Below are 20860 nucleotides of genomic sequence, written 5' to 3' on the forward strand. Positions count from 1 at the left end.
AGAGAAACATGGATGAGAAGCATTTGGAAACATGTTATTATCAGCTGGTGACATCATGCTGTACAGGACAAAGTGGGCGGGCTGCTTAGATGCTCTGCTGTACATTCAAAGTGGAAAACAGTGCTCAAGCACAGCTACAAGCAGCGTAACTGCCTCGCAGCAGCTCAGCTGAAGCACCGCCCCTTCCTCTCCCAATTCCAAGCACATCTGGCTTTTAAAATACAGACCTTTCAGACAGCCAACAGAAACAGCTCAGGGTCAGGGGCACTGAAGCACGTTTTACCTGCCGTAATGAGGAGAGAACAACCGCAGTCAAGAATCCGCTCACAAAGAGAGTTCGCTGAGAAACCTGCAAACTGACAGATCACACGACCAAGTTAACAAGCGACGCAACAGGGATGGCCACAGCTGTGCTGCTCCCCCACCATAAACAATACCACCCAGCATCGATGGAGAGCACTAGAGGAGCTCATTCCGTGGTGCAGAAGAGGGCTAGGAAACAGAGCATTACTTTAGTTTCCATCCATCTTATGGTCAGTGCCCCTCTTTTCAGCTCTTCCAGCTTCTCTCTCTCCTCACCCTCCTAAAACCAGGAGCTGCTCCCCCCCAACAGCCCTGCACTGAGAGCGATGCGCAGGGCTTGCTCCTACCACAACGGAGTGAAGAGCCCCGATCCTGGCACAGGCGAGCATGGCTATCACCAGCTCCAGGATCATCGGCAGGTAGATGGAAATTCTGTCTCCTTTCTTCACACCTGTGGAGGGAAAACAGACATGTCATTCATCAAAACGAACACGTTACATCGAAGGAAGCATCTATACAGGAAAGTCAATGTTTATATACACACAGTAAAGCTTCAGCTGGAGCTAGAGCTGAACCAGCCTTGCGTGGAACACCTCAGCTCTCCAGGCCAAAGCAAGCGTCCACAGGCATGAGCTTCCACTGCCATCTCCCAGCAATGCCCACGCAGCCGTGGCAGACACTTGAAATGTGAGGAACTTTACACCAGTGGTGACCAGAAAGAGAGCCCCAGCCTGTCCAGGAACATCAGGCACGTGCACTTTGCCTTTCAAGCCCCACAGCTCTTGTAAGGTGACTGCAACAAATGCTCCATGTTCTGATCAGACAGGTTCAGTCCCTTGAAGGAGGCAGAAATGTAACCAGTGCCCACTGCTAGTTGGAAAAGTCCAAGAGCAGGAAGCTTTGAGCACAGGTTCTTCCCTGGTACAGCTGACATGAGCAGCACTGACGAGCTTTCACATATAGAACTGGAGATGAACGTGCAGAGCAAACCTGCACATACCCTCCTCTACAGCTGTGGAAGCCAACGGAGAAGTGAAGCACTTTGCACAGAATTACTCAACAGCCTAGCAGCCACGCAGAGAACAGACACAGTGTCAAAAACCAGCCTAATGCTTTCCCGGTACTCAGTGCTCCTGTTGCTCCAGCCGCCTACCTTGGTTGCGGAGGACATTGGCAAACTGACAGACTTTGTGCAGCAGCTCGCTGTAGGTGATTTTCATAGAATCCCCAGGCTCGTTCCCTTCCCTGGAAAAAAAAAAAACCAACAAGGTGGTGTTTGTTACTGTACAGGCACTACAGCGTAACAGTGATCCTGCAGACTCGGAGGTACTTACCCTTGTGGGCAACACCGATGTCCTCACCTGCCCTTCCGAGCACAGAGTAACCAAACCCCAGAAATCCAATTCCGGACTAAAGTTTTCCAATAGTGGGACAATTTAGTCCAAAGTCCCCATCCCCACGTAAGTGACTACAATTAAACACAACCGAACGCCCACAGTGTAAATACGTGGTGCTTTCAGAGAGCAGACGGAGGAAGAAGGGGCTAAGAGAACCAAAGCCGAGAGTGCACAGGTCACGAGGAAGCTGGGATCTGTGGTATGGCACCCCTGCTCGCACACACTTACGCCTGCAGACTTGTCTGCATGAGACATTGGCCAGTGTTGTCCTGCAGCACCACCCAGCCCCTGCATGCCTACTGCCTGATGAACTGGGACAGGATGCCAAGGGCTGTCTTATATTCCAAGGTCATATATTTATACACACGTGTATTTGTTAAGTGCCAGGCCTGCTCCGCATTATTTTCTGCCTGTGGTCCTCCCTGAATGGTTGGACTTGATGATCTTATGGGTCCTTTCCTAGCTCAGTTACTCTGTGACGCCCCGAACCAGCCCCGGGCTCCTGTAACTGCGGTGCCAGTCCAGCGGGACCTTGGCATTAGGCACCCCAGTGAGAAGGGCCAAGAGCTGCACCCAGAGATGGAACAGAAATGTCACATCCCCAGGGAAACGGTCTGTTACCAACATAAAAACACACCTAGTTTTAACGCAACACAAGGCTTCAGCTACTGCAGAGCAGGAAACGAGGTGGCACCCCCGACAGATCAAGAGATTAGCAAGGAAAAGTTGACGTGACTTCCCACGCAGCAGGGCAGCAGTCTCCCACAGCCGGGAAGGAGGGAGACACTTCCCCTGGTCTCTCCCCAGGCAGCCAGCACACCAACACGAGTGACCCCTAGAAGAATAGCCGTGGCTCTCAGCTGACAGTTCCCCTTGAGAAGTGTCCCCTCGACTACGTGCAGGGGAGTGAAAGACAACACCAGTGCTGGGGAGAGGCCAGGGCGCACCTCCACGCGGCTCCGTCCTCAGGACTGCGGCCAGGCTCCCTCTAAGTCGGGAACACAAACCTCACACCTTTAGCATCCCAAACAGCCCCGAGCGCGCACAGACACACCAAATTCTAGCTAAAAGCAGCCACTGCTCCCCCCTCCCCCAGCAAGGCAAGGGGAAGGAGAGCTGCTCTGGCACAGGAACGGGTAAGGGAAATACTCTCATTTCTCACGTAATTCCCCAGGAACGGCTGCTCTGCGTCAGCACGACAGCAGCAGGGAGCCACGTGCTCTGCTGGCAGATGCGCTCCTGCTGGGAGCGGCGCAAAGGCTGGGGGAGCCCCACAGACACAAGCCCCGCACCTCCGCCCCGGGCAGGGCCTTTCAGGACCGGTGGATACACGCGCACGATGCCCTTCGAGAACCGCTCGTGGATCTGCCGCCTACAAACTCAGCTCGTCCCGTTTATTCCTGTGGCTGCCACTGGGCTCTAGCAATCGGCTCCGCTGATACCTGCGCTGATGTGCAGCACACCTCCAACCGGCCACTCCTGAAAGGGGATTCCCGGCCGGATCCTTTAGGCAAGTTTGCCCCTTTGTAAGCACAGAGGAAAAGAAACGTGAATACCAAGACTCCTGAGAAGGAGCAGCAGTGTTTGGGGCAGGCAGCTCAGCCCTGGCCTGAGCAGCTTCCTCCCCTTCCCCTCCCATAACCGAGGGCGTTGCTTCACGACAACTCAGCTGCGTGACATGAGACCGTTCAACGGGTTCCCTCGCAGCGGGGCTCTCGCTAGTGGAGAGGAACCAGGAAATCAGAGGATTTCCTTTCCGATTTTATTACTCGAGGGTCAAAGAGCTGGGCCGAGCAGCTGTGGCTCGGCTGACTTGAGGGAAGAGCATCTCCTCCCGTTACTGTCCCTCCCCGCACATAGGGCTCCTCGGGGCAGCAGCGCTGTGGTGAGCAGTGCTGACCAGCTTGGGCCAGACACGCAGGAGCACTGCGCCTCAGGGACAAGCCTGGTTCTAAAATCTCTCTGCAGTACAATTATAAAGCTTCCCGAGAGGAGCTGGAGCACTGCAGCCCACTAACCCCTCACCTGAAGGCCTCGCTCCCGGGGCTGCTGGGCGTTGTGCAACCCCGAGCCCAGCCCAAGCCTGAGGAACGGGGCAGGGAGGGGGCACCCTGCCGTGCCCACGCTCTGCCCCAGCACAGCGTTACAACCTTCACTGGAAGAAAAGCTCTTCAGGAGGAAGGACTAGAGCAGGCTGCCCCAAAAGACGGCTTCCCCTCTCGGGCAGGCAGCCCACGGCTGCTGCAGCTGCTTGGGGACTGCACGAGGGGCAGGAGCTGAGCCCTGGGGCTGCCTTAGCCAGGGGCAGAGCAGAGAGCAGCCGGCTGCCCGGGGCAGGGAAAGCAGCTTCGCCCATCGGGTCAGTGCCACGAGAGCGGCCCGGGAAGGGGCAGGAGGGCGCTGCTCTGGGTGTACAGCCCGGGAGGATCAGGGCCGAGCCCGGCAAGGTTTGGCTCCCCACTTCGAGCACTTGCTGACCGCGTTCCTCCCGCGGGTTGCGACAGAGCCTGCCCTGCCCTGCCCACAGACAGGCCTCCCAGGCACCCATTTGCTCCGCGGGATGAGCTGACGGTGGGACGGGGCCGGGGCCAATGGGGACGGCACAGCCCGGGGCCGCCGCGGAGCACAGCTGCTGGGGTGAGCAGCACCCGTCCCGGGCCTGGCACCTCCATGCTGCCTTCCCGGGCACAGCACCCGCTGGGGACACAACCCCACCCATCCGTCCTTGCCCCCATCTCACGTGTCCCGTAGCCAGGTCCTACTCTTTTCCAGGCCACGAGGAGGGGCTGGGGCCAGGGCACACGGCCAGGCTCGTCCCTAACGCCAGCACCCACATGGCATGGCCAGAGAAACGTGGGGAGGGAGTGCGAGGCCCAAGGGAAGTTTAAACTTTTGCAAAGGTTTTCAAAGGGCTTTTCAGAGTCCTCTCTGGGCTTCATCCTCGTGACCGCAGAAGAGCTCCACCAGCACGAGGAGGGGGAAACCTCAGTCTTCGGGACGATGAATTCAGATTAGGGCGGCCCTCGCCTTCAGGGAGAGCCTGCTTCTGCAGAGGACACCCGCTGCCAACGCGCCTCCTGCGGGGACCTCGCGGACCTCTCAAGAGCAAGCGATTGTTTCGAGTCTCCTTGCGTCTGAAAATAGCTCGCAGTGCCCGCAGCTACACTCAACGGGTTGCAAGAGCACTCAGGGATTGTTCTGCCCTCTTCTCTGGCACAAAAGCCACCACAATGAAGCATTTCAGACGGGGCATTTAAAGGAATGCCTGCTTGCATGCTACGAAGTGCTGCGTGCGTCAGAAAGGAGCTTGTGGATTCCTGGAAGCAAAGTTCTGTGAGCATCTTCCCTCCGGTGCCCAGCAGGTAAAAGCAAGAACCATCAGTCCTGAGCATCTCACACAGACTCACTTGTCCAAAAAAATCAACTGAAAGATACATAAATAGCACTCAGAAACAGCACGAAAACATGACCAGAGTGCTCACCTCTGAGCAGCCCAAGTCCCCAGGTATGTCTTTAAGCACTGCTGATGAAAACAGATGACAGTGGTGGTGCCCGTGACTGCCGGTGTGTGATCTTGGAGCTAACAGCAAGCCTGCCTCTGAAAACAGAAACCAACTTGCAACCCCCCAGGCACACCGCTAGATGAAACACCCAGCAAAACCCAGCTTCAGCCGAACAGGTTTCTTGTCTCCCCCAAGCTGAACCCTGCATTTAACAGCTAGGGATCCAAGTGTCACAAGGTCGTCTGGACCACGGCAGGGCCGCACCGAAGTTTTTAGCACTGGAGAAGCCCTCAGGTAAACGGAGCCTTAAACCAAACCCCCAGCTACGCCCCTTCCAAGGCCGGGTGTTGAAAACCTCCAGCTCTGTGCACAGCTGAGGGCTTCCCAGCTGCCCGCAGCCATTTGCCACCAGGAGCAGACAGCCCAAGGGCAGCCGGTGCCATCGCCACAGCGGCACCGAGCCCCGCACAGAACGGAGCCCCGGCCACGTGTCAGGGGCAGCGCGGGCTCTGCAGAGCTCCTCCGCCACGAGCGGGGCCCAAACGCTGCGATGTAAGGGAGGAAGAGAGCTGCAGGTGGGAAGCCCGAACAGTTCTTGCCTCCGCAGCTAAACCACACTTACAGCCAGGCTGCCTGCTCGGCCGGCAGCCCGACGCTGGCGATGCAGAGCCACAGCCATATTTCACCTGGCACACACGTAGGGCAGGCTACCTCGAGGTCGAGCCTCCCCATAAGAGTGATCATGCAGGCTAGTGGGAGATTTAGCGTTGCACGTTCACTGCACAGCAGGGAAGAGGGTTTGTAGGAGCAGCTACGCGACCTGAGACGCATCGACTCCAGCAGGGACCCTGGGGAGCCGCGGCGGCTGAGGAGCGGTGGTGTGGGAGCGGGGCTGGGGCCGGATCCATGCCCAGGCACCTGCGGCGCAGCAGGTTAAGGAGTTCGGCGCTCCCTCGAGCATCGGGACTGACTACAAGGTTTTTTAGAGCACTGCTCTGCTCCAACCACACATAACCGAGAGGGCACTGCGCTGCCATCCCAGCCAGCTGAGCCCATTTTAGCTGCCGCAGCTCAGCCGCAGGACAACAAGCGGGATGGGGTGGGGACTTCTGGACCCGCTACAACTCCCCGGCCAAGGGGACGCACGCTTCCAGAGCGCCCAAGCGGACCGAGGGGAGCTGAGCCAACAGTAAGCCAATGCTCTTTGGTTTCTCTTTCATCACATTTCTAAGTAACAATTATTTACATAACCTGGTTGAATCCAGCTCCCTTATGCAATGACGCAGCGTTTGTGTGGAACAGCAGGAAGCGCAGGTTGCATCAGTGGAAGTTATGGTTTTCAGGGTAATTGCTGATGATAATTGTGGTTTACAGGGGTTATAACACCGCTAAGAGAAGCTGGCGCGCAGGAGAAGATGATGGAAGCTGAGCAACTGAAGTGTTAGGCGTCCTCAAGATCTGCCAGAACATCCGCAGATCTGCAGGGTGTCAGTTCACATTAGACAGGGGAAGGAGAAAAAAAAAATAAATAAAATCATACAAACCACTGCAGACAAAGTGGGGCACAATGCCAGAGCCTACCCAGCCCCTGTAAACACTCCCCCTGAGGACCAAAGGGGCTGAAGATTATTTTGTTCCTCCCTTAAGCTTCTGTGACCGTATTACTCTCACATACAAGCACGGCCCCGAGCTCACAAGCAGAGGGGTCCCAAATCACCGGGACTGCCAGCTGTCAGTCCCTGAGGGCAGTGGGGTTTGGGGCATGGCTTGGCTCCAGGCAGAATCCAGCAAGGAGGTGGCAGCAGCAAGGAAGAGAGCCCCAAGGAGCCAGGTAGAGCTCCTCTCACCTCCCCTTAAGGCCTGCTGGAAGAAGGGGGAGAACCAGGAGGGTGTGGACGATGCAGAGGAAGTGCTCCGGGGATGCTCCTGCAGCAACCAGTCCCTCTGGGGACCCGGCAGGTGTTTCCAGAGCAAAGCAAACCACCTCGAGGCCAGCAGGGGTCATTCGGCAGGCAGCAGGGAGGTTGCAGAAGCTCCCAGAACAGCTCTGCTTAGTGCAGGGGAGAGGCTCTGCATCTTAGCTAGCGGGGAGCACCCTCCAAGAAACAGATTCCAGTTGGAAGGAGGTGGTGGGAGAGCAGAGGACCCTTCCCAGTGATGCAGTGCGATGGGGAGAACTCGCTCAGCAGAGACCTGCAGAAAGCTTCCCGCAGAGCGGACACAGGCACTGGGAGAAGGTCGCTGCAAAGCGCCCCCAGTGCCACCCAGACCGGAGCACGGTCGGAGCCCAAACCCCTCCTGAGCGACGGACCAAGCTGGTGCACGAGGGAACGCAGACAGCAGTCTCCCAGCTCCTCCCCGGCCAGCAGCCCAGCCCCGGAGCAGGGATACAAGGAGGACGGAGCGCTTCCCGGAGCGCTTCCCAGGCCACCTCACGTGCGAGGCCACAGGGGGCAGCCAGCCAGCCCTCGGCTTCCCGGTCACCCCGGCTCCAGAATTAGAGCCGCCGAAATGCCAGGCAGAGCTTGGCCGGGCTGAGCCGCTGCCGTGTGGGGAACGGGCTCACGTGCACGCCGCGTGGGCGGCCGGAGCCCCAGGCCCTCGGAGCCGGCGCTGACACGCGCAGGCTGCGTGCAGCTAGCGGGGCTCTCACCTGCTCACAGCCTCCCCCGTGCCATCTGGCCTGGGCTGCGCTCAGAGGGCCGGGAAGCCGGTGGCCTGCAGGAGGGTCTGAGACGGCCTGGTGGCTTGGGACAGCCACTGAGGCTAAAGGAGAGGTGGGTTCGCACCCTACACCTAGCCTTGCTTATCCCAAACGGCACAGGAACAGCGCTGGAGTAGAAGGAACCCTTTAAAAGTCTCACTCCTTGCAAGAACAGACGAGGTTGAAGTGGAGGTCTGGGGAGGCCAGCTGGGTGAGCTAACCCGAACAAGACAGCTTCACGGAAAACAGAGGATGTATTCGCTGGCACATGGGTCGTTCAAGATGGGAATGCTCCTAAACAGACTGCTCGGAGCAGAAGTGTTTCCAGCAGGGTTCTGCACTCCGGGAGAAAGCTGGGGAGCTCAAGCAGGTTTGCAAAAAGCATTCATGAAAAAGTTTCCTAAGAGTAGGACAGATTGGCCACCCCTGCCGTGCTTACCGCCCCTATCACCCACCTCAGTGGTGATACACGGCAGGAAATACCCCGAGGAGTTCTGGGAAGGCTGAAGGTTTTTACAAGAGGTTTGCCAGAAAGCTCAGCCTCCACATTCCCTGCAATCACACTCAAATCCTGTTGCGTCATGACACAGATCGAGAAAGAAGAAGTTGTGTAATGACAGAGCATAGCCTGGGAGGGACTAGTGAAGGGGCTTTCAGCCTCTCCAAAAACACTTGGCAGCGCTTCACGAGAAGGCTGCTAGGCAAACCTGGCAACAAATCCTGGGGAAAAGAAAAAACATATCCACTTAACACCACCACTTTTCAGATCCATACAGCTATCTCAGAAACCCTATAATTTTCCACTCCAGTGCCCCCATACACACAGGTAAGACCTAAGACAACTCCACTGCCAGCTCTGTCTCTGAGCCAAACCTTTTCAGCTGGAAGTTGACCACGTAGCTATGGAGAACAGGTTCCTCCTGCTGCAGAGAAACCCAAACAAGGCCAGCAAACAGTGCCCAAGCCCTGTGCCAAAGCAGCGAAACGGAGCTCGTTTCCAGAGGGACCCTGGGCCACCGCCTGCTTTCTGGCCAGGGCCTCGGCCCGCTGATTGCCTCTGGAAGCGGCGGGATGGGAACAGCCTGCAGTGAAAACACCCAGCACCCTGCGAGGTTGCTAGTGTCCCACAGCAAGATCCAATCCATCTTGCTGTCCTTCCTTCTCATTAAGGACATTCTCAGCTCCTCGCAGCCCTTCAGAATCTGAACAAGTACCAGAGGCACCTAAAGAAATAATATTTATTTTTTGCAGTCCAAACACCATTCGCTTCGCTGTGCCCTGAGCACCGCCTGCAGCACACAACCCAGCCCGAGGTGGACACACAATTCCCCACGATTCTTCCACTCATCTCCCTGGCTGTGCCCTAAAACCTGCTCCAAGCCCCTTTCACCAGGCTCTAGGATGCTCGGACAGCTCTGAAGGAGCCACCACCAACTGACAGCACCGCCGGTGTCAACCAGCCCACGTCAGCAAGTGAGGAAAGCCGATGGATGGGGCTTGTGCTGCTCGTGTTCCCACCTGAGCGCCTGATGCTTGAGAGGCACGTTTTTAGCACTGCCAGCAGCTGCTGAGGCCCTTTTCAAGGAGGATCTTCTATTGCTTTGGCACATTTGCTCAAACAAGGCAGAGAGCTGACAGCCCCCCCAGACGAACCCCCTGGTGGTGGTGCCAGCGGTCCTCCTGCGCTGATGGGAGCGGGTTCAGCAGCGAGGGGAGGCCTCCTGTCCTGCAGCTTCACTTGTTCCTGCCCTTTTTTTTTTTTTTGAGTAACCATCATGTAAAGAGAACACGCATTAACCCTAATTAAGTTCTTTAAGTATTTTACAACACAAGACAGCCAACAAAGAACAGCAATTGCTTATTACCTGTTTTATTTAGAGCCAGCTCCATTCACCCTTAAAACAAAAGGCCTGGGGATCACAGGGCTGTGACAGAGCTCCTGTGCAAGGTCAGAGAGCTTGGCCGACCTCAGCCACCGCCGCTAGCCCTGCGAGCCAACCCCTCTGCGTGCTGCAGGACAGCGAGATAGTTTGACACGGGAGGAAACATTTTAGATGTTTACCATAAGTAATATTGTCAGAGGAGCACGGACTATTTTTACCAGCCCAGCAGAAGGAGAGCTTATTTCCAGCACCACACAGCTGATGCCTTGTTTAAACAGTTTGCAGCCGGGCTACGAAACATATCCTGGGCGAAGCTGGGGTAAGTGAACTAGCCAACAGGCTGCCCGCAGCTGGTGAGCACCCCGTTTTGGAAAGCGGTGCAGCTCTGCGTGAGCATGCTGCCGGATTTTCAAGACACAAACACTGAAGGCCAAGTAAGCTGGTTTCACTGGGGCTCAGAAGATATCCACCGAGCCCATGATGAGGAGTCGTGCCTTCAGTCAGGTTTTTGGAGGGCTGTCAACATCATGCCTCAAATCCCTGCAGGTGATGGGCAGGTGTCACCTGCTGGCCCGCCCTCTCACTCTGTATCACACACATCCCCCAGAGGATGGGCAGTGGCACCAGGAGGGCTGAACCAGCGGGTATGCGGATACAAAAAGGCAGCCAGGAAGGCGGCTGATCTCCCTGCGGGATTCCCCTGCAGAAGGGAGGTGGCACCTGCCAGCAGGACGGGCTCTGAACCCGCAGAGAACCGCCAGGGCTCCTGACTTTGTCCCACACCACCTGGTGACATCTCCAACAAACGGCATGCAGAAACGCAGAGACGGAGAGCCTGCCCCAGGCAGGTGTAGCAGCTCTGACACGGGACTGACTGAACGTCAGCTCCTCGTGCTGCTGAGAGACTTCATCAGCGCCTCGGTAAATCGATACTGCAGCCTCACAGCTCCGGGCACAGAAAGCCCACCAGGCACAACAAACGCAGCTCCCCATGAACAAACTGCCACGCTTGTAACAAGTACCCATCTGCACTTCTTGTAAGGCCTGACCACTCTGTCCCCTGTAAATGCCCCCACTCTGAGCAAGCCTCATCCGCTTCAAGCCTAATTCCTTGCCTGCGTCTTTGCCTTTCACACGGCGGTGCTGGAGGAGAATGCACAAACCATCCACGCAGCCAAAATAATCAGGTTTTCCACTCCAGTGAGCAAACTGAAGGCTCTGATCTTCCCTGCAAAGGAGCACGCCCTCGATCTGTACGGGAGGTCAGCAACCTCTCTGTCCTTGAACTCCATTTATCCACCTGCAGTTTCAGTTCCTCTGCCAATCCTCACAACGTGCAACCCTTGCGTAACCCCAGCGTCCCTCCCAGCAGGGAGCAGACTATTCTAAGAACATACCCAGGTGCCTACAATGTCTGCCAGAGTTGCAAGATGCAAGTTTCACAGGCTGTGAGAAAATCCAGGAGCTCCCGTACTTCCCCGGGTAGTTATTGTGCAACGACACACCCAGAAGTGTGCACGGAGGTGGCTTTGGGAAGGGTGCAAGCCAGCGTTAGGGCAGAGGTACAAGAAGCAGCTCCAGGAAAATTACTAAGTTGCTTGTGCTGAGCTACAGCCAGACCCTGTCAGTCCAAAGACGAGCATGAGAAAAAAAAATACCAGCTAGTAAGACAGAAGCAGCCGCAGGTCTCACTTACCCTGCAGCACCGCACTGCAGGCAACGGGACGCTGACAGCCCCGCAGGCAGGATCCCGTTAGACAAAGCCCCAGCCCCGCACCCGTCAGAGCCAGGCCCCGGGCTTGGTCTCACCAGCAGCAGCAGGAGATGCTGGAGGGGGCACATGAGCCTGGCCCCTGTTGCCAGACCAGACAGCAGCAACACTGGGGAACCTGCTGTGATCCTGAGAGGTGACCGCTCAGAGAGGAAGCAAAGGGTGAGGCTAAACCAGCTTGATTAGAAGGCCTCTCTTCTCTCCATGGCTAAATTAGTCTCTTGATTAATATCTTACAGGAAACCTCACGAAGGCTGCCTGACGACAGCTCCGTCCACATGCTCACCATCACCGCAGCGAGCCCCAGCAGCTCAGCACGCAGCCTTTCTCCTCGCAGCAGCCCAGACAGCGCAGGGAGCTCACCCCCATCCCGAGGGGACACGAGGCAGGTCACCCCACTGCTCCCAGCACCGGGCAGAGCCCCGCCAGCGGCAGCACGCCGCACACCCCGGCCAGCAGCCCCGCAGCTTCACCTTCAGCTTCCTGCAGTCCTCTGGAGCACGTGCCATCTAATCCTGGGCACCCACTGACACCCAGCTTGTTTCTCTGTCAAATACTTCCTGGCTATTCCTTCATATTGCTACAGACAGACAGCGTAACCCTGTCAGCAGCAGCTACCAAGAGCTGCAGAGCAAGCGGCTGCAAACAGACAGCTGGGACGGCCCAAAAGCAACCTGCTCTGCTCAGCGTTGCCACCAGCTCGTGCTCCCCAGCAGGAGAGGCTGCTCGTACAGTCCCTCCCTCCTCAACAATCGCACCCGTGCTGTCCACAGGCTCCCTTTTGTTAAAAGGGGAGAAAAAGCCCCATTCTGCCAGCCTTGGCCTCGCCAGCTGCTGCTGCAGCCCGAGAAGCCCTCACGCGTTGCTGCGCCCCTGCACCGCCGCCAGCGGCCTGCCAGCTGCCGGAGACCTCCCAGCAGGACCAGCACAGGCTCCGGGCTGAGAGCACATCCCAGTTCTCCCTGCTCTTGTTCCTGCCCTGCCAGCTTCCCAGAGCACATCCTGAGCGGGACAAGGCTCTGCAGAGGGAGAACAGGGCTTGAGATCTCAGAAACAAACAAAGCATCCTTCCCAGCACTTCTCAGCCAACTGGCACGTGCACCTGCTGGGGACAAGTCGAGCTCTGCTTCCAAATCTGCCCTCAGAAGGGAGCAAACTTGGTGTGCCTGCACCTGCCTGCTGTCTGACTAACGTGGGGCTTCAGCACTGACTCACAGCACCCAGGAAAGCACAGCCTGCACATCGCTCCTCTGACTGGAAGGGACAGCAGCAGCCCGAGGAAGGCATTTTGCTGTTCTCACACGCTCAGTTCATCCTTTGGCACAATCTCTTAGGCGGAAACTGCCTCAGACTTCACTAGAAACAAAGAGGATGTAGGACGCAACATAGTAAGCATGAGCCATTAACAGAAATGCTCAGGACACAACCACCTCAAGATATGAGAGCAGAAAGCTGGCAGATGCCAGATCTCAGCACAAACACGCAGCCCCCAGAAACAGGCTTCCGACCCCGACCAGTGTTTTCCATCCCCTCGGGCCAAACCCTCGTGCAGGTCTCACGAGGCTGCCCTGGGGCAGCACCACCTCCTCACGGCACCTGTACCTATCAGCATGACACCAGCCAGCGCTCGGAGCAGCCCGCAGCTGAGGACAGAGTGCATCCAGCAAGAGAGAGAGGCCCCAGCACTGCAGCCGAGGACGAGCTACCAGTGCTCCTGTCCCAGCCCGCACTCACACAAGCATCCAAACAGGCGCTGCTTGCACAACTGCCACGGCATTAACCACACCGGGGTGTGACTGTCCCTGTACTGGCGCAGGAAGGATTCCAAAGAAATAAGGAAAACCCCTCCTCGACACCTGGAAGCATCCGACCTCCTTCCTTTGACACCAGGCTTCTGCTGCCGCTCCCCATAGCCCCGAGCAGCAGAGCCGGGAAGGGCCGCGCACAGCAGAGGTGCCCTGCTGGAAGGACGGAGGACCCTTGTTCTCATGGGCTCAGGTGCAGCTGCTACAGAGAGTTCTGTAACGCCCCCTGCCATGCCGAGAGAGGCCACAAAACCCACCAGCGACAGCTCTGCTTCCTGGGGTGGAAAGCTAGGGCTGTCACTGCCCTTGAAGGAGCACACACGATGTATGGTTTCATAGAGCAGGAGCACACTCAACGCACGTTATTACCCGCTTCTGGGGCACCTAACCCACCTGCCTGCTGGAAGCAGAGCACTGTACCGCCCAGCGATGCCTCCAGGATAATTAAGATCTGCCAAGACCACAGATCGATCACACTGCTCTCAGCACGCAGCGGGGAGACTACCCAGCCCCCTGAGGACGTACCCCAAAAGGCCCCTCTGCTCTGACCAGTAGGGTCACCCCCTTCCCCAGTGCGCATCCCCACCAGCAGAAGGGAGCTGTGCAGAGCCTGGGTAAGACCCCAAACACATGGAAACTTCTCCATAATGGCCCTCGCTGCTGCAGCACTTACCTGGGCCCCCCTGCAGCAGCACTGGGTGCAGCTGTTTGGTGGCAGCCGTGCTTTGACTGCCCTCAGCGGCATGCAGGCACACGCCTGGAGGTGCGTAGCAGCAAACACAGCTTTCCCAGGGCTGATTTGATTATATATATATTTTTTCCCCCCTCCAGACCAGCTGTGTGATTCAAGGACGTGCTTTCACTACCAGAATAGTGTTGAAAGAGGCTGTGTCACTCAAGTATGACAAATCATCCAGGAAGTTACCAAAGAAAAGTCAGTTTGGCACAGGACTTTCGGATGTCCTGAAGCCAGCGGGAGTAGCAGAGCTGAGAGCACTGCGTAGAAGCTGGCTATGATTAAGTGCCTCTGAAACTCTTGGTGTTAACAGCCACCACCTTCAGTCACAGCATCCGTGTACATGACAGTAATGGAACACAGACACCTGTGAAGTTATCTAAAGGAAGAAAAGAAAAACCAAACACAAACCCACACTGGGTTCTGGAGGCAAAGCACTGATTGTTCTCAGCAGTTTAAGGCAAGCTCATTCCTGCAAGCAGAAGAGATCCAGATCTTTGCAGAAGTGCAACTGAAGTACAGCAGCATCTGGCTTCATTTTTGGCTCAGAGGTGGCTCATCCCAGAATCAAGCACTCCACCGTGAGCTGTGGGCTGCCACTCTGCTAACAACAGCCACCAGATCAAGGACACAGCAGGGGAGACATCGTCCCACCGGGCCCCAGCAGCATGCTCACACCGAACAGGCGTTCAGCTTTGGCTGAGCACTGAGCTACCGAGGACAATCTGTATCCTCTCTGGAAGACTGCTGCCAAAAAACAAAACAACAAACAAACACAAACCACAAAACTATTTCCAGTTTCTTAAAAAAATCTAGTAGCGATCAGGGAGTAGTGTTTTGCTTTCCAGATGATTTTATTTTACTTAAAACCATTCTCTAAGTTTATTTCTTACAGAAAGATTTATTGGAAGAAGTCTTATGACTACAACCCCCTAAATCCTCTTCTACATTTAGAAAAACAGCTTCATTTTATCTTTGCATGTTACACTTGCTCAAGATCCAGATTGGGATCAATTATCAGCTATTCTCTCCTTTAAATAAAGCTGCAGTAAGCTCTGGCTGCCTTCACTACCCTTCGCTTCTCCTTTCTAAACGCATTACTCCATATGAAAACACAAGAAAACAAAAAACCTACGTTCTTCCAAAGCTGGCAGAAACCAGCACCCTGCTAAACCCACGCACCTAGGCAACAAGGAGACAAAAAGTAGCACACTGAGCTCCATCTCCTGCCCCCTAGTCCCACCAGGGCTGCAGCTGGGCGGACTGGTTTGGGAAACAGAGCTCAGAAATGAGTGCTTCAGCTGTGCCCAGGTCACACAGACAGGTCACACACAAACTTCCTCTACGTACCTCTGCACCCCAGAGCCTAATTAGCAAGAACATGGCAGAACTCCACACTAGGTGTTTGGCTTCTTGAATTCCCACCCGGTTATATTTTTACTTCCACAGCCTCACCAGGCAGAGGTTTACACTAGATCATTAACAGGCGTTTCGACACAGACGTGAGGGTTTGTCTGTGCACTGCCCCAAGTCCCACGCAGATGCCCTGTCCCAGCTGGCTGCGCAGAGCCACGCGCGTGCAGTGCCCACGAGCGCCAGGGCAGGTATCTACCTGCAAGCAGCTGCAGCGCTATTGCCTGCAGACTTTCCACACAACGATGAAAGAGATGTCGCTTTTCAGACCAGCACTTTATCAGAAACATTTCCTGGCTCTTCTGTTCCTTTTTAGGCCACCCCAGCAATACCGAGCAGAAAGAGGAATCAAAAGCAGCGGGGACAGAAATACTTGTAACGTTCGCAAGCAGCAAGAGATATCGTAGCGAGACAGGCAACAGAGAACCAGCATTTCCTACAACTCAGGGTGGTCATTTTGAAGTCAGCAGCGCTAACTGCACCCAGGGGGTGATACCACAGCAGAGTCACCTATGTACAAGTCCCCCAGCGTGAAGCAATCTCATGGACCGTCCTCTGTGCCAACAGAGCAGCCCCACGTCTGAGGCAAACAGCTCGCCAGTGAACCTGATGATGGCGCTGCTCCAAGAGCCTGGTGGCCAACGCACATCCCTGGGCTTACACCCTCCAAGCGGGGCTGAGCTGTGCCCTCTGGGACTGGCAGTGGTACAGGAGCCTTCAGAGCAGCTTGGCGAGAGCCCATGGGGATGAGCTGCCAGCTCCTTCCAGCCCACGCCAAACTTAACACAGCCATAGTGAGCTGTTCTAACTTTTGTCAGGACACATTTCTCCTCAGATACACTCAGCGATGCCTGGAAATGCTGTTCATTTTCCTGCTTTCTCTCTGAAAGCAAAGATCATGACCTCAAATCTTTTCAAAGCTTTCATACAGCTGGGGCAGTCAGTGATACCTCAGGGTCATCTCAGCCCCTTCTTCTCCTACCCAGCTCTACAGACATCCTTAGAAGCAAGAAGTTGGCCAAGGCACTTCAAAAACCCAAGTTTTTCCTTGGAAACCTCTTTGGCTTGCAGAGGCTCTCATTCCTCTTCTGACCTTTCAACCAGTCTGACAAGTCTCAAGTGTTTTTAGAAAGCCAGGCTTGTCCAACAGAGTTTTTAAAGGCAAAACGTGGAAGGACAAGATGACAACAAGTATATTTTGTTACTGAAGATAAAAGCGTGTGTCCAGAGAGGCATGTGCATGTTCCCAGAAGAGTGATTCTACAGTTAACAACCCTTAGCCCTGCTCCTTGTACCACAAGCTTGCAGGTCAGCGCTGCACACATCATGCTCAGTGTGCCTCTTCCACCCCTTGCGCTATTACCTCCACAGCTGACAGCTCCAGACACAGAATCAGCCATTCGCGACAGACCCAAGATGGGAGAGTTTATCCCAAAGTTGTCATCAAAAACCACCTGCTAAGGATGAAGACAGACTTGTTTTTAGCATTGTAAACACCACAACTGACACCCACCTATGCACTGCAAGTATTGCTCAGCATCAAACACCCCGCTAAGGCTGCCAGAAAAGCTAACAAGAAAAGCCTTTACTAAGACAAAATTAGAGCTGTAGGCTGCTGCCTAACTGCCACAAGGAGATTTATGTGCACGAAGAAGGATGCAGGATGCGCCCGCTCCCTCCAGAACAGCTGGCTGCTCTGGCTGCCCAGGAGGCTGCCAAATGGTGCTGTTTGCTGCCACACCTTTACCGGAATGAGTTTACAATTTCATTCAGAAGCTGAAGTCATTTTACATTTGAGTGAGCTGGCACATGTGTTTGACTAGCAGGGAAGTAAATACTTTCCACCATTTCACCTGTGTACTATCATCAGTATGATTATTTGCTAGGCAGCAGGTATAATTTTCTTTTGCTGAAGCAGTAGCTGTATGGATAGAAACAGCTTATATGAACCCAGTTTTACAATCACAGCCACAACAACACTTTATAAGCACGTTTCTTTTTGTAGTAGAGTAGCCACAAATCACCTCAAGGTAACAGCCACACATGGTGGGGATGACTCTTCAGCTGCACACAATCACTTAGAGGACCGCTGATCACCATTAGAGCACCTGGTGTTTTTACTGAAATAAGGATAAGACTTTTACAGCAGCCCCTCTGAAGGGACTCAGATTAACACAAATGATTGCATCCTAACAAGTTGTATTTGTTTCATTTTGATTCTGCGCTGCCCCACACAGTCAGGGGAACACAGATGCAGAGTAAACACATACTAATTCAAGGGAGCAGCCAAACACGAGTGGGCAAGGCACTGTTCTCAACCTGGGGGCACACCTGTGATGCCAGCTGAGCTTGTTCTGCAGTGGAGCATTGGTTCTAGACCTCACATATCACTAGAGAAACTTATTTGGTATCAACATGAAAAATTCTACTCCACAGAGCTTTTCCAACTATGAACTACTCTGGGGGTAGAAAAAAAATACAAGCACGTTTCAGATAAGGCTGGGAGTTAACTTTTCTTCCCAAAAGGTAAGCTCTGAAAACCAGCCTTTTGGACAGTATCACACCACCACATATGCTCAAGTGCAAGGAATCAATACAGAAGGTTTGGGAAAGAACCTTTTTGCCACAGGAATAGAAGCTTGCCAGACCCACGGAACACAGCAACAGGCTTAATTTGCTTTTTGACTGTGGATGTTGGCTGTTCCTGACCCCATTTCTACCATCCCTGTCTTCCTACTTCCCAGGGGCTTTGTGGCACCTGCCAGGAGAGCACCCGAGGGCTCCCAGCAGGTACAGCCCAGGAGAGCCGGGAGCTCCCCGCCACCACGCCGTGCTGGGCAGCGCAGCTCGGTCACACAGCCCCTTTCGAGCACACAGAGAGCAAACACCTGCTGTATCTATGCCAAGATTAAAGCCTCTCAGGTTTTATCGTGTTTTAATTCACCTCGACAGCAATCAATACCATTTGTACACTTCAACATTATGCTCACACACTTCCCACATCATAATAAAAACGGTTATTTACCAGTAAAAAGCAACTTTGTCCCCAAGCTTCTTCTCGCCGACATTCCTATCCAGGAGGTTGTAGCAGATGTTGGTCGTCGCCCCTTTCATCCACTCAATGAAGATCTTCCCCTTCGTCACATCGAAGTTGTACTTCAGAAACGGCCCCGAGTGCTGGCGCTTCCAGTAGAACTCCTTGGCAATGTCACCCCAGAACTCTGCAAAAGCAACGGCCGGAGCGTATCACCCGGGAACCCAAGCGGATGAGGGGAAAAATTAACAAGAACGCTTCGCCTCCCCGCGAACACCTCAGAGAACTAACGGGCAGCGCGGCCGCTCCCGCTCCCGCTCCCCTCACCGAGGCCGCAGCCCCCGGGCGGCTCCGGCGGCGCCGTCCCGCGACCGCCCCCCGCGGCGGGTCCCCGTCCCCAGCCCCTCACCCTGCGGCTCCTCCACGGAGCGCTGGTAGAGGCGCTCGTAGTGGGGCAGCGAGGGGACGTGCGCCGCCGGCAGCAGCTCGGGCCGCGGCGGGTAGAGCCGGGCCTGCTCCTCGGGCTGCACCATGGCGGGCGCCGGCGGCTCTGAGCGGGAGGGCGCCGCCGAGCCCGCTTCAAAGCGGCGCGGAGCCGGGGGCGGGGACCGCGACGGGGACGGAGACGGCGGCGGGGACCGCCCCTCACCGCCCGCCCGCCCGCCCGCAGCCCCGGCGCCACCGCCGGGCTCGGGCGCCCCGGAGCAGGCGCGGGCAGAGGGCGGTCGCCCGCACCCGGCTGCGGCCGGGGGGACGGATGGCCGAGTGGCCCGCGGCGGCGCGTCCCCGCCGGTGTGCCCGCCGGTGGTGGCCTCCCGTCGGCCGTGTCCCCGCTGCCGGTCGAGTGTCCCTGTCAGCCGTGTGCCCCTCGTCAGCCCTGTGCTCCTGTCAGCGGTGCGGCCCCTGCCAGCCGTGTCCCCCCGTTAGTGGTGTCTCCTGTCAGCCGTGTCGTCCTGTCAGCAGCTATGTCCCTGTCAGCCGTGTCGTCCTGTCAGCCGTGCCCCCCTGTCAGCAGCGTCCCCCTGTCAGCAGCTATATCCCCATCAGCCAGTATGTCCCCGTGTCAGCCATGTCCCCCTGTCAGCCATGTCCCCCTGTCAGCCATGTCTCCCCGTCAGCGGAGTCCACCCAGTCAGCCATGTCCCCCTGTCACTGGTGTCCCCCCACCAGTGATGTCCCACCATGCCATCAGTGTCCCCCCCGCTAGCAGTGCTGCCCCATCAGTGACACCTCTGCCATCAGCAGTGTCCCCATGAGCTGTGTCCCCTCAGGGCCAGGTCTCCCCTTGCCAGGCACAGGGGAACAGCACAGGGTGCTGTGGCTGAGAACCTCCTTCACCCACCCCAAATCCTTCTTCACCCAACAAAATTCCTCCTCCAGCTACCTCAAAAGCACTCAAAGGACAAGCCCCTGAGCAGCCCATGCTCAGGGGCCAGCTGGAGCAGAAGGTTGGACCCAGTGTATCCCGAGGAACCAGTCTGATTCTCTGCTCTGAGGGAGAGGAGCTGGTGCCTACCTCAGCAGACCCATTCTCAGCTTAATCCTTAATATTTCCTGCCTTGAGCTGGGGTGTCCTGATTGCATTGCCTGGGAAGCCTTCTGAAACCTCGAAGGTCCCTTCTGCAGTGAGGAATATCATCCCTCCGAGACAACTCCACTGCGTCTGGGGAGCCGCTCACTCTGGAGACAGAGGCAATTTCTGTGGTGGTTTGGGCTGAGGGCCAGGAGCACTCAGAAGATAAAAATCCAGAATCTTGAACTTGGCATGTATTCCTGTCAGCGATTAGGTCCAGCCTATTCTGGGATCCTTGCTATTTTCCATGTTTAATGCACTCCCTGGGAGCCTCGTGTAGCTGTACGCTACAGGAACACAAACCCACAGTTTCCCAGCCCAGGCTCTCTCCACAGGCAGATGTGATACAGACACAGCCAAACTCTGCAAGGTGCCTCCCCCCCCCCCCAGCCAGCACTATTGTTTCCTCCGAGTTCCCTATTACAAAAAGGTGTTTCTGAAGAAAAATTGAATTCATCCCTGCAACCTGGGCACCCTGGCATGGATGTTTTAGGAGTTATGGGACACCCCATGGAGTTGTGGGCCAGGCACAGCCCCAAGAGCTTTGGGGTACACATTGCACATTGTTCAACTGCTCCAGCTGGAAAGTGGACTGGTCCTGTCCTGCAAAGAGGGCCAGTGTACCTCACTTACACTTAGCCCGACACTTCTTCAGAAGCCCTTCAGAAGCCACCTCACACTGAACATTTTCCATTATGAACTGCCAGCCCTCAGAATTAGCAGCCTCAGTCTGGAGGA

At 55.8% G+C, this 20860-nt stretch overlaps 1 protein-coding gene across 4 annotated transcripts in view; it reads right to left on the bottom strand.

Annotated features, from left to right (window-relative positions):
• Positions 1 to 20088, bottom strand: part of ACSS2 (acyl-CoA synthetase short chain family member 2) — a 33999-nt gene extending 13911 nt beyond the window's left edge. The window contains exons 1-5 of one of the 4 annotated variants that reach the window (XM_048080695.2): positions 20066 to 20088; positions 18541 to 18736; positions 1457 to 1548; positions 651 to 754; positions 284 to 356 (exon numbers count right to left, since the gene is read on the bottom strand). In XM_048080695.2, coding sequence (XP_047936652.2) covers positions 284 to 356; positions 651 to 754; positions 1457 to 1548; positions 18541 to 18629 — 358 coding nt within the window. In that variant the 5' untranslated portion in view covers positions 18630 to 18736; positions 20066 to 20088. Of the gene's footprint in view, positions 1 to 283; positions 357 to 650; positions 755 to 1456; positions 1549 to 1637; positions 1778 to 18540; positions 18737 to 18958; positions 19199 to 20065 lie in introns of those variants that run through there. The other 3 variants (XM_048080693.2, XM_048080694.2, XM_066978412.1) reach the window with 3 other exon arrangements.
• Between the last annotated feature and the right edge of the window lie 772 nt (positions 20089 to 20860).

The sequence above is a fragment of the Anser cygnoides genome, chromosome 16 (genome assembly GCF_040182565.1).
Source record: "Anser cygnoides isolate HZ-2024a breed goose chromosome 16, Taihu_goose_T2T_genome, whole genome shotgun sequence".
Lineage (NCBI taxonomy): Eukaryota > Metazoa > Chordata > Aves > Anseriformes > Anatidae > Anser > Anser cygnoides.